The sequence below is a fragment of the Stigmatopora argus genome, chromosome 2, assembly GCF_051989625.1.
Source record: "Stigmatopora argus isolate UIUO_Sarg chromosome 2, RoL_Sarg_1.0, whole genome shotgun sequence".
NCBI classification, from domain to species: domain Eukaryota; kingdom Metazoa; phylum Chordata; class Actinopteri; order Syngnathiformes; family Syngnathidae; genus Stigmatopora; species Stigmatopora argus.
Window position 1 is genome coordinate 22603794 of NC_135388.1, and position 13654 is coordinate 22617447.

Sequence of the window (13654 nt, forward strand, 5' to 3'; positions counted from 1 at the left end):
CATAACTCTTGTTCACAACTATTCCCAGGTCAGATGATACTGATGAGGAGCACATCTACTTTGGCCGCAAATTCATTGGTGTGGGAACTGGTGGAAGATTGGAGATCCATGGGGCAAAGAAGTTATCATGGACTTTCCTTAATAAAACTGTATACCCTGGAGAAAGCAATCAAAATCACTACCTCTCAGAGAAAGGCTGGGGCAACCGTGGCATTATTGTCCATGTTTTTGATCCCAAGACTAGAGAGGTACTGAGCGATAACAGGTAAGAGGGTCAGTTAAGGCTGCCCGTTTGCTTTCCAAATAAAATGGACATTATTTGCATCCAAAGGTAAGAGCACAACGATGTCAAAACAAGGCCACGATAATATTGAGGCACTTGCTGTATATACAATGGACGCCTGTCTATTTGCCTTTCCGCATCCGCTATTTCACTCATTCGCAGATTTTAATATCCAACATAACTTGTATACATTTGTTTGTGTTACGAACGGCAAGCTGTTGATGATGGACTCAACACAAACCTAGATTGAGGAAATCAAATGCAAAATAATAATTATTAAACTAAGGGAGCATGCAAATATGTGAGTGTGACAAAGTACAACAAAAGGCAGCATGACTGAGTCGGCGAAAAAACTAAGGCAAAAGCACTGCCAGTCAGAAAACGCTAAGCTAAGGGTCCTTAAATCGTGTGCGGTCGATTGGTCGCCGGTCTTTTGGTCGCCGGTCTTTTGGTCGCCGGTCTTTTGGTTGCGGTCTTTTGGTCGCCCCGACCGCAACAACGGGCGACCAAAAGACCGGCGACCAATAGACCGGCGACAAAACAAGGTAAAACAACACGGTCTACGCATCAATAAAAGCTAACAATGGCCATTAGCAGTTTCACTGAGCCGACGTGTGAGTGTATAAGAGTTTGTATGTACATGTGTTGTCCCTTTAAGAAGCTACGTCAGTCAGGGTCTTAGCAAGTTCTCCAACAAAAAACAATAAAAGTCCGGGAAATTTGGAGCTTTTCTTTAGCCTAATAATTACTAGGGCATTAAGTATGACTAAATAGTAATTCACAGTTTGTATTCAGGGAATTTGAGCAACCATTTAAATGTTAATTTTCACTTACCTTGCGGGCGACCAAAAGAACAGCGACCAAAAGATCGGCGACCAAAAGACCGGCGACCAATCGACCGTGTACCCCTTAAATACTGGGCCCAAGTCGACCAGATACTGCACCCCGTGCCCCATTTTCTGGAATCGAGAATAGCACATACAGTGTATACAGGCCTGCCATCAGGCACACAAAGACCAGGAAGAAGGCACCAATGGTGGGTTACGAAACCATTGCTCTAATAAGTTAATGATTGTCATCCTTACAGGTTTGACACATATCGGAGCAAGGATGAGAGTAATCGCCTTGCAAAATATTTAAATAAAGTGGAGGCAGGTCTCATTGTAGCCATGGTGATCAATGATGAAGGCTCCAACAACCTGCAGGATTCTGCCAAAAAGAGCATTTCCATGCTTGGCAGTCAGCACATCAGCAATTTGGGTTTCAGGTGAGTGCATGAGAAAACAAGTTAGTTGCTCAAAAAACTGACGAAACAGCATCTTAGATCTCCGTGAGGACGAACAGCACTCAAAGGCACACATAAAGCGTCATGGAACATGGAGACAGGTCCTTCTGAGGCAATGTTAGCATTGTATCTTGACCTCGTACCTACAACGCCATGTGCTCATTTTCTGTTCTCGTGGATTCGAAGATAAATGGGGAGAACAAAGAAATTGAGTCTCAGGGTGCGTTCAGGCACATCAGCAGAGGCTTTATTGCAAGAAGCACACTTGATTCGACATCTGACTCCAGAATAGGTGTATCTTCTTTCCAGCAGGCAAAAGTGGGTGTTAATTTGAATATTAGTGGGCATGTTTCAGTTTAGAACGAACTTCCAAATATGTAGTTGTTTTCCACAGCTAGCTAGTCTTGGGAATAAACTGTCTTATCAGTCAGGTGTTTGAAAATACTTTGAGGATCCTTCTAATGGTTTCAAGCTCCCAGAGCTGGATTGTCCCATGCCTCCTTACTTATCTAAAACCCGAGACAAACAGAGCTAACCAGAAAGAATTATGAGTCCTAAGATACAAGATTAGATTTGCAGAACAAAGGAGCACTGTTTGAGAAGAAGCTACAAAGATCAGTTATTAAAATATGTGTTAATGCATACATGATTTGAGTTATAATACAAACAAGATACATGCTCAGTGTGAGTAAAGTCAAAAGGGTTATAGACTGGTGAGGGTATACATTTTAGTACATAACAGCACCATTTGTAGCGTAGATTGATTAATTAAATACAGAATTTAACTATTGAGATGATGAACCCAAAGTTCTGGTAGGTCAGGACTTTCCATTCAATGCTTCATTCAAATGAATAAATAGAATGCAAACAGCCATTTCACCATTAACGTCTTGCGACGAAACCGAAAAAGAAAGATGCCAAATTTCAAGTGAGTTGCTTGATACACGCTATGGAACCCGAAGCTGAAAACGTGTTCAAGTCATTCACATTGTCAGAGGATGAGCAGAATAACATTAATGTTGTGTTAAGAAAATACTAGTACGATTATTTCTATCCCAAACAGAATGCAATCCACGAGCGTTGTAATATATGTTACAAATATGTTAGTAATTGTTTGAGAGTCACGGCCCGGAGGATGAGTGGTTAGCGCGTCGGCCTGGGTTCAAATCCAGGTCGGTCCGCCTGTGTGGAGTTTGCATGTTCTCCCTAAGCCTGCGTGGGTTTTTCAGGGTACTCCGGTTTCCTCCCACATTCCATGGTAGGCTGATTGGACACTCTAATTTGCCCCTAGGTATGAGTGTGAACGTGAATGGTTGTTTGTCTCCTTGTGCCCTGCGATTGGCTGGCCACCAGTTCAGGGTGTCCCCTGCCTCTGGCCCGAAATACAGCTGGGATAGGCTCCAGAAAATGAGATATGTGTCACGACAGTGCCATGAAGCAAGTTGGTTGCTAAGCTGCAAAAAAAGAGAGACAGTTGATCATTGTAAAAATTTGAATAAAATGTTGGTGTTAAAGGAAATCCATCTGCTTGGACATTTGACAATTTGTTACAATTATAACTATATTGATAGGAAGTGCCATGGTGCTAATAGAGCCTATCCCAGCTGACTTCAGGCCAGAGGCAGTGGACACCCTGAAATGATGGCCAGCCAATCACAGGGCACAAGGAGACAAACAACCATTCACGCTCACACTCATACCTAGGCGCAATTTAGAGTGTCCAATCAACCGACTATGCATGTCTTTGAAAAGTGGGAGGAAACCGGAGTACCCACGCAGACCCGGGGAGAACATGCAAACTCTACACTGGTGGACCGCCCTGGATTCGAACCCAGGACCCACAATGTGAGGCCGATACGCTAAGCATTCGCGCCGCCGGGCCGCCCTTTAATCAAAATAGTTTTCCATGTTTCTTTTATTGACTTTGTGGGCTACTTTTTAAATTTTTGGTCAAATATGTCCAAAAGCTATGCTACTCTAAAGTTTATCATGCTTTCCTTGAAGGCTATTTTAAGACGTAGAAAAACAAGCAATTTTTTTTATAAGAATTGAAATTGGATACAAAATATAAATGACGAGCCTGTTTTTTCCCAGATCACTCATGTCTAGGTTTTATAAAGATTTAAAACCTATTTCCAAGAGCAAAGACTTTCAAAAGTAATAAAAGTTGAGCTCTTAAATCTTTTGACACTTACTATTTATAGACTACATAAAGATACAGGGTTCATCTTTTTCCTCCCTTTAGAAAGCACACTCTTTTAATTAAGATCAGCAAATGTGAATGTGTGTGCAGGCTTGTCCACATGCATATGTGTGGATGTGTATATCCCTCCCCTTATTAGATGCATATTTGTTCGTTCTGTTTTCTTTTGAGATAAAAAAAAAAATCATCTTTGTCCTCCTTTTTATCCATAGAGATCCATGGTCTTTTATAGCCTTGAAAGGAGACCCATCTTCTGCTGTAGAAGATCATGCTCTTTATCAAGGTGAAAACCGTATATATATATTTGCTGTCCAACCTCTCTATTCCTTTCCAGTTACATGGGAAAAAGGTTATGTTAGATATGATCCACATGTTACCTAGGCAGAAAACCCTGCAAACACCACACTATCTATACAAAACTCACATATTTTGCACGTGTGTATCTGTCCCAAGGGCCTAAAGCCTCCTCGGAAGCCAGAAGCTCTCGTATTTTTCAGTTGGGTTATTCAGACCATTTCACGGTAACAGCCAGCAGCCAGTGGGTGCAAGGTATGTCTTCACACAAAATGAATTCTATTCAAGCCTTCCGTTAACTTCCAAAGACATCTCAATAATTAAGTTCACAAATGGCACTGAATGTTTGAGTGATTTACAGTGGAAAATTTAATTTATAAAATGATCCTGACCTATTGTTTATGTTGGAATAATGATTCAAACCTTTTAAATCATTATTAGTAATATTTAATTAAAAAAGGAAAAACATCTTTCAACAAACTCTGCCTACAACTTGCAAGGAAAATGCCATGTGACGCCGTCTTAGTCCCCAGTGCATTCTGACGAGCGGAATACTCTTCGTTCCATTTAGCGGCACATAACCAAAACATTCAAAGGTAATCTGATTTAAACAATTGCATACGCAAAAACAACTGTCTCTGCTGTTTTGAACAATTGTATAAGCTCAACCGAATAACATCATGAAGGTTATAAAAACACGGTTGAGGTGTATCCAGTACTCAGTCCTCGGAGCAAGAACTCAGTGTATTGTTTTATGTCTCTGTGTACTTGTATCTCTCGCTGATCCCAGCTGTCCTGGAGAGCGACCTTGGCGTAAGCGTTTGTCTTCGTTGAAAGCGATCAACACATATATATATATTGTTTAATATAGTTACACATTTAGGATGAGCATTATATTGATTAATATAGTAAGCATGTATATTATAAGGCTTTATATTCATTGCAAACACATTTATAATAATGATTATTCCATCATTCCCCCCTATATTATAAATTTGCACATGATTCCCTTAATAAAACTTCCTTTCAGCTTTATTCCATTAATTCCAAATGAACATATAGTAACATCCCAGAATGAACCCAACATTCGTTATTTATTTTATGGCAAATCCAAGAAGAGAGGGATATCTCCGTTGGCTGTTTTAATTTTACCCGCTTAGGCTCTACTCGTTCGGCAGGTCTGAAAAGCAGAAAATAAGATCATTTTCGTCCAATCCATCCTCGTAATTACCATGCTCCTGGAATTCACTGTTAGTGTCAGCACGTTTCATCAGTAGGAGATATAATTCATGCAATCTGGAATTTGTAGGGGCAATCGCAGTGGTTATAAGTCGGCTCATCAAAGATCTTAAGCAGGGAATAATACAACACCCACATAATGTCAAAATCGTAGCAAAAAGGACTACCACAAATTAGGCCAAATCATTATTAGTGAGGCCACAAATCTGTCAGCGGACATTATTCTACTCCAGGATGCTTTTTCATCTTGCGGTTTAGGGTCTGCAGGCCATCGTTGGCCCTGGTGTGGGACCCAGTGGGGGGCGTGTTGTTGAGTGCAACATTTTCAAACGTTGCATACGCCCCCTGCTCCTTCAAGAAGCATTTCAACCGCTGCACGATCCTGGAACGCCGTCAGACTAGTGGCTGCCAGTTGTTCCTTTATCGCCACAAATCCCTGTTCAGTATAATTTCCAAGTTTTTGGACATTGTAATGCAGGTAATTTATCCAATCAACATTTTTGTTTGGAGTAATTAAAAGAAAAATATACTCCCAACCTGCTGCGATCTGATTAGCCAACTTATACTCATCAATGTATGTCGGATCACCCTCTCTCCATGCGACGCCGTCGCGAGGGGCCCGCCATCATACCGGATTTCCAATTGTATCTCTACTGTAGATGGAAAAACAGACACTGGTAATAGCAGTGAGACCAAGGCACAAAGTCCTGCTGTCATTTTGGCAGGAGTCGTATAATTTGTTTTGACCCCACCACCACCATAGGTCAGAAGGTGGAATCAGGGGTGTAGTCTGTTTTAGGACGTGGGCACACCACGTCACATTTATCGCTCCCAGTGCCGGACCGTGCCCTGTGAGGACTAAGCAGGTAAAATGATTAAACGCGACATGTGTTGAAAAGTTAGGCTTGTCCTTTGCTGCCGTTGTAACTGGGTAGACATTATTCCATTTCATACATTTTGGGCTTACATCTTCTTTTGTCATTATCTCCTTTACATAATCAGGGGTAATTTGCGCGGGTACTACTCTTAAGAGAGGTCGGCCCCCCATACATGTTATACAGGTTTGATACAGGTTTGATTTATAATAGCTGCATTTTCCATCAACAATAACCAATTATTTCTTACCGCCTCCCGTTTGGGAACTCCCCGTTGCAGAAATGAATTCTCTGGTCATCTCAGATTTTAATTTTATTATGGCGGATCCGGGTGTTTCCATCTCTGACGACCTTCTTACCCATGGACTTAGGAAAAACGTCAGACAAAGATTCACAAGTTAATTTGTCAGTCTGAATTATGATTTGTAATGCCCCACCATATGGGTTAATTTTATCGAAGGCCTGATGGTTTTTTCGCACACGTGTGTCATCCAAGCTTGCCAATCTAGACCAGTTTCTGCAACAAGGTTTCCCCAATCTGTTTTAGGACTGTTATGTACCACACATATTCTATAAAATCCATGTGTATCCTTTGAAATGGATATGTAGCTTTTGTAGCTTGACATAAGGGGGAATCGCCCGTGTTTTGGCCATATATCTGCATATAGATTGAATATATAACCTCCCCCTTTTTTGAGGCATGAAATTTACCATGACTCAAAATGGTAGCCCTCCTAGATAAGACTTTTGTTTTTGTTTAGTCCCCCAGGTTCCCAAAATTTCCCATTGCAGAAATCAAAAATTTCATTTGGCGAAATTCTTTTCTTTTTTGTTTCTTTCCTACTCTGCCACCGCCGTCCTTGAAAGGCTTATCAGCGATTTCAGAAATATTCCACCTTGATATTAGAATATTGATATATCTTGGTGGCTAGCCAATTGAAACACAAAAGACAGACACTCATCCACGCTGGCACTCATAATCAAGAAATTTAGAGTGCTCCCCCAATCATCAAGATTGATGCCTGAAGAAACTAGATAATTAATGTATTAGATTCAATAACGGAAAAGTTGTGACACATTGAAACACACACACACCTCCTTTTTGTATTTTAACCGTTTGTAAAAACTTTATCTCCATGTTCTGGATTAAGTTACACCCCCTTTCAATGTTATCGAATTTTGCCCATTCTAATCAACCCATCTACTTAAAGCATTTCTCCAAGGTTGATATTTTATAATTTGGAGATGTTATTTTTAAAACATAGACATTATTTCACTTGTTTCACACCATGGAAGGCCCTACCAGACTTTGTTGTAGATCAGGGGTCTCAAACTCAATTTACCTGGGGGCCGCTAGAGGCCAAGTCTGGGTGAGACTGGGCCGCATCAGGATTTCCACAAGAAAAGCGCTGATAAAACATTCCAACGTTATCAAATATCTTTATTTTTTTACAAAAAATAATGAATTAGATAAATTAACTTAAAGATGAATAAAAAATCTATCAATCAGTAATACAAAAATAAAATAATAATAATGAGAGATATACACTGGCTGCCTAAGTAGAGAAAATGAATTATTTTTATTCCGTTTCAAATGTCTGTATTAACAGCTCTTTAACCTTTAACTTTCTGAACTTGAATGAAAACATTGAATATGAAATATTCTGAACACGGCTTCTCTTGCCTACTCCTTGCTGCTAGAGACCTGGCAGCGCTTCTTCTCACATAGCTGAGTCACATTTGGCTTGAGGGAGGAAGCAGTGGAGACCCTCAGTAGAGCTTGAAGATGCTCATCAGTAAGTCTGGACCTGTACTTGGACTTATTGAAGTTCAAGGTGGAGAAGAGCTTCTCACACAAGTATGTGCTCCCAAAAAGGCACATGGTCCGCTTGAACCTTCGGGAAAGTTCAGGGAAGCTGGGGGTCAACTCTCTCAAAAATTGCCCAAGCTTGTCTGCTTCTCCACTCACCTCCCTGAACTTGGCTTTGAGTGCAGAGTTGCACTGCAGGTCAATGAGCTCCATTTGAAGCTCAGGAGGGGCATCTTGCACATCAAAGGAGAAGGGGTCCGCAAAAATTTGAAATGTGGCTTTGTGTGTCTTGAAGTCTGCAAATCTGTGATCAAATTCCTCCTGTAGCTTGGAAATGGCCTCAACATACTTCTCACCACTGAATGGTGTGCCTGCATCCACGAGAGCCTTGCATGCTGGGAAATGGCAAAGGTTTGTCTGAGAGAGTTGGGCTTTCCATAACACAAGTTTCGTGCAGAATGCTCTCACGTTGTCATAGGCAGCACTGACAAGTTGCCCCTGGCCTTGTAGCTTCTTGTTCAGTACATTAAGCTCATGTGTGATATCAACAAGAAAAGCCAAGTCCATGAGCCATTTGGGATCACTTAGCACAGGAACAGCAACCCCGTCTATCTCCATGAAGTCTTTTACTTCTGCTCTCAACTCAAAAAATCTCTTCAACACGTTTCCCCTGCTGAGCCAACGTACCTCAGTGAAGTAGAGCACATCCCCATATTCTGACTCCATTTCCTCTAAAAAAGCACGGAACCTTCTGTGCTTTAAGCCCCTGGATCTGATTTGGTTGACGCATTTCACAACGACAGACATCACATTGTCAAACTTCAGGCATCTGCTGCAAAGGGCCTGCTGATGTATAATGCAGTGCAGAGCTATGGCCTCCTCCACACCCTCCTCTTCCAGTTTTTTTTGAACAAGTGCTACCAGTCCATTCTTCCTCCCTGTCATTGATGGGGCTCCATCGGTTGTTATTCCAACAAAGTTCTTCCATGGCAAACCGGCATTCTTAATGGCATCACACAGTTGGTGAAATATTTCCTTCGCGGTGGTCTGGCCATGCATTGGAATTACTGTGAGCAACTCCTCCATTACTTTAAAATTGTCATCAACACCACGGATATATATTGCGAGCTGGGCAGTGTCTGTGATGTCTGTGGTCTCATCAAGAGCCACTGAATATACACTGAAACATTGTGCTTTCTCACACAGTTGATCATAAATGTTGCTTGACAGGTGAGAAATGCGCTCTGCCACGGTGTTGGCAGAAAGGCTGATGTGGTTGAACAGACTTTTCTTTTCTGGACAGACAATATGTGCAGCCTGTAATATGCACTTTTTGATAAATTCACCTTCTGTGAATGGCTTTCCTGCTTTAGCAATCAACTCACAAACGGCGTAGCTAGCTTCGACTGCTGCATTACTGTCTTTGGTAGCCTTCTTGAAGAAATCCTGTTGCCTCAGAAGACATGTTTTAACACTGGCAACCTGGTTGGCTCTCTCATCTCCCTGGTATTTTTCGTACTCCTCAGCATGTCTCGTAGTATAATGACGTTTCAAATTGTATTCCTTGTGCACCGCAACTTTTTCAGTGCAAATGAGACACGTCGGAGTTCCCCTGTGTTCAACAAAGAAATATTGCACGCTCCACTTTTCTTGAAACTGTCTGTGCTCATCAACGACCTTTCTCTTCACGCCAGGCTTTGAAAGAGACATCTCTGGGGCTCTGTAATATGTTTTTCCACTTGGAATGAGTCTCGTGTTGATCTTTCACGTTCAGTCGTGCGGGTTTGTGGCGCATGCGCACTTTCGCTCTCCGTTTCTCCGTTTCGCTCGCGAAGATGGCTACACTGACACAGGCTGGATCACGCCTCATTCAGTTGTATGCTGAGAGCAGCGGAGGAGTGTGCGCGCCGTTGCGGAGTGATCAGCTTCACGGCTTCTCCTCCGCCCAGCTGATTGGAGGAATGAATGAGTGAGTGAGCGAGGCACTGGACAGCCCGGCCGATGTCCCGCCCTCCAGAGCCGTATACCTCACCGTGATTGGTTCATTCAGCTCCGAACACAACAAGTGTCATTCATATCAATCTTACGGGCCGCACGAACATTAATCTTTCATATTAAGACGGGGGCCGCAAATTATCGTCCCGCGGGCCGCAGTTGGCCCGCGGGCCGCGAGTTTGAGACCCCTGTTGTAGATATTCCCCTTTATCTAAGCTTGTTATTGCCCATCGTTATCACCGTAACATTCAGTTGTATTAACCCCATAATTGCAATGCAGTAAGTTTTGGCTAAATTCTTAATGCGTATGCCCTAAAGCAATAGACAGTAATAACGTCCCAATAGTCATCAATATGACTTATGCCAAAGCATACGCCCCCTTCAGGTCAAACAAGGAAAGTCTTTTGTGCACCTAAAGACGCTCCATGTTTCTTCTAGGGAAACTATGCCTATCCTTAACCAATTATCTTATCTACCCCAGCCAGGTTCAATTTACCTAACAATTTGGACGAATGCCATGAAATTTCTCATTTCCGCATTGTTAATTTCATGTCTGATTCCTTTAACAACCAAATAACCCTTAATACCTAAGACATAAATTGCAAATCACCCCATACTATGTTTACTTAAGATAAGAGCCATTTCTTATAGCTCCCTGTTACCACAAGAAAAATCTACAATAATTAAATTAGAGAAATCCACCTTTTACTAGGCATTTCCTAATTACAATTTTCAATGCTTAATAAAGGACCCACAAATTGTAACCAATATGCCATAATATTGTAAAAAATCCATTCATTTTTCTTTAACCAGCCAATCTCCTATATTAAAGTAAAAAGAAAATAATAATAATAGTATTATTCCCAATTCCAAAGCTTTTACCAAATCAATCTTTGCCAAACAGATTTTCTATCACCTCGAAAGACATTTCTGATTAAATCCCAAAAATAAATGCGAAGATAGTCGCGGAACTCTGCATCCCTTGCAGACCATGTTTTGTTCTTATTCTGAAATGTTTAAACGGAAGCGCGCCCTTACCCGCTGACTGTGACCTTCACGCTCGCTGCAGAAGCAGCTTATCAATGTTGACATTCCTAAGTGCTCTCTTTTTATTTCTGAGCACAATGCTTCACCTCCTGTGTACAATTATAACGCTTTTTAGAGAAGACTAAATTAATTACTCTCCCGATATCCAACTATATCACAATATTTTGGCAATACCCCATAATTACAATATGCTGCAAGCATAGCAAAACCCATTTCTGCCCTCAAGTTTGCTTCAGCACCCCCAAGGCCAATTATTGTAATGTCTTCACGGAAGGGGTCCAAAAAAATTAACCGCTCGTGCGGTCTGCGCGCATACTGAATGCCTAACACCGTCAAATCAGCCGCTACGCGGTCCACATGTTTTTTTGCATTCAAATCAGCAGCAAAGACAGCCGCGCTCCCCTGCAGCCAAAGCATTATTTGACCAGTTTAGAGTATGACAAAAAACGCAGGTTTGGCAACCCCGCTAAACATTTAATTGGTCGTTTTGTATTTCTTTTCGACTGTTAACCAAAACATTCCCGTTGACAGGATAAAACCAAGATAATCCGCAATAAGCCATTTCATTCCATTAAATTGACAGTACATTTAGGTACTATTAACAAAGTATGCCTAGGACTTGGAAATAACCATTTTAATTGCCATTTTACAACTTTCAGCATCACACAAAAAAATCCAATTGAATTCATTCCCAAAGAATGTGATCTCTGGTTTAAAATTAGCTCAACATCCTCATGTTCAAAATCCTCATTCAAATCATTTTGAGCAGGCCTGCCTTGTTTTTAGAGACCTTTTTGTCCAGGCAATCAAGCGATATATGTAATATATATAAGTATAATTTGAATGAGCATGCAACACATTTGAATGAGCATGCAACCCATTTTTTAGCTGCTCCTGATAAATGCTGCCCACCGCGTGGTCTTCAGCGAGGCCGCTGTTGGCCTTAAAACAAGCCGTCATCCTGATTTGATATTCTGCAAAAGGCTCACCATCCCTCTGCTTAGCTCTGCTGATCACGGTATAATTAACTTTTGTTTTAAACTTCCCCCGTTCAATAAACACATCACTCATTGGCGGCGCCCCAGGCTGGGGAGATAGCGTTTTCTCCCTATGTCCCCCACGGGCCCTCCCGACCTGGTCATATTTGTCGGAGGGGGCCCTCCTTTTTAACAACAACAACAACACACTTCTTCCCCACCGGGCTAGCCGTCCTCTTTTCTGTGGAATAACACAGCCTCTGTGTTTCCAGTCCCACCATTATCAACTGATTTAACCCATGTATCATAAACCAATAATAGGTATCATCATATCCCTCCTGCTCCATTTTGTTAAGATTTCCCCCATGCTTAGCACGTATTTTATCCTGCAGTATCAATATCTTATGCATATTAAGCTGGCCAGCAAATCCATATTTATTTATCCATAAGTTTAGGTGTTTAACCCTTGTAGCGCTTTGATTTTCAACAATCCAATCTGTACACGGCAGACGCATCTTTGGATCGTCGTCAATAGCCGTATTACTGTTTGCACCACCCATTTTTTGAGTGGATTTGTGTGCCCCCGTAGTACCTTTTTTTCTTTAACAACTACGCACACACAACCAATGTCGACCACCACATTTTTATAGACCCCACCGTGTCTACCTGCTAGTGACTAGTATCCGCAGGGTTTTAAAATCGCCATCCCCAGGATGCGAGCCTTACTTCTCAAAATAAGGCCTTCGCGTGTGATGCCCTTCGCGCATTTTGGATCCCGTCAACAATATGCAGCCATCACACGCGGACTCGGCAGAAATGTCGAAAGATGCTTACCAAGAGGATAGTCGTCAACCGATTAGAAAACAGGCGCTGCTGAGAAATAGTCCAGCCTGGAAAAGGGATTCTCGCCGTGCACGGTCACTCCAGATATTAAACTGCAGCGTCTGGATTCCTTATCGATGTGTTGACCCCGGCTACTCGAAGGACCAAATGTTGGAATAATGATTCAAACCTTTTAAATCATTATTAGTAATATTTAATTAAAAAAGGAAAAACATCTTTCAACAAACTCTGCCTACAACTTGCAAGGAAAATGCCATGTGACGCCGTCTTAGTCCCCAGTGCATTCTGACGAGCGGAATACTCTTCGTTCCATTTAGCGGCACATAACCAAAACATTCAAAGGTAATCTGATTTAAACAATTGCATACGCAAAAACAACTGTCTCTGCTGTTTTGAACAATTGTATAAGCTCAACCGAATAACATCATGAAGGTTATAAAAACACGGTTGAGGTGTATCCAGTACTCAGTCCTCGGAGCAAGAACTCAGTGTATTGTTTTATGTCTCTGTGTACTTGTATCTCTCGCTGATCCCAGCTGTCCTGGAGAGCGACCTTGGCGTAAGCGTTTGTCTTCGTTGAAAGCGATCAACACATATATATATATATTGTTTAATATAGTTACACATTTAGGATGAGCATTATATTGATTAATATAGTAAGCATGTATATTATAAGGCTTTATATTCATTGCAAACACATTTATAATAATGATTATTCCATCAGTTTATTTTCTATTTAAAGAATAAAAACATGAAAAATAAATTCTTCACCTCAAGCCAAGTCACATATACTACGGCCTTGC

General features: G+C 41.5%; 1 protein-coding gene across 1 annotated transcript in view; it reads left to right on the forward strand.

Moving 5' to 3' along the window:
* cemip (cell migration inducing hyaluronidase 1) overlaps positions 1-13654 on the forward strand; it is a 166355-nt gene that overhangs the window by 49619 nt on the left and 103082 nt on the right. Inside the window, exons 6-9 of the mRNA XM_077591982.1 lie at positions 29-265; positions 1371-1550; positions 3984-4054; positions 4225-4320. Coding sequence (XP_077448108.1) covers positions 29-265; positions 1371-1550; positions 3984-4054; positions 4225-4320 — 584 coding nt within the window. The remainder of the gene's footprint in view (positions 1-28; positions 266-1370; positions 1551-3983; positions 4055-4224; positions 4321-13654) is intronic.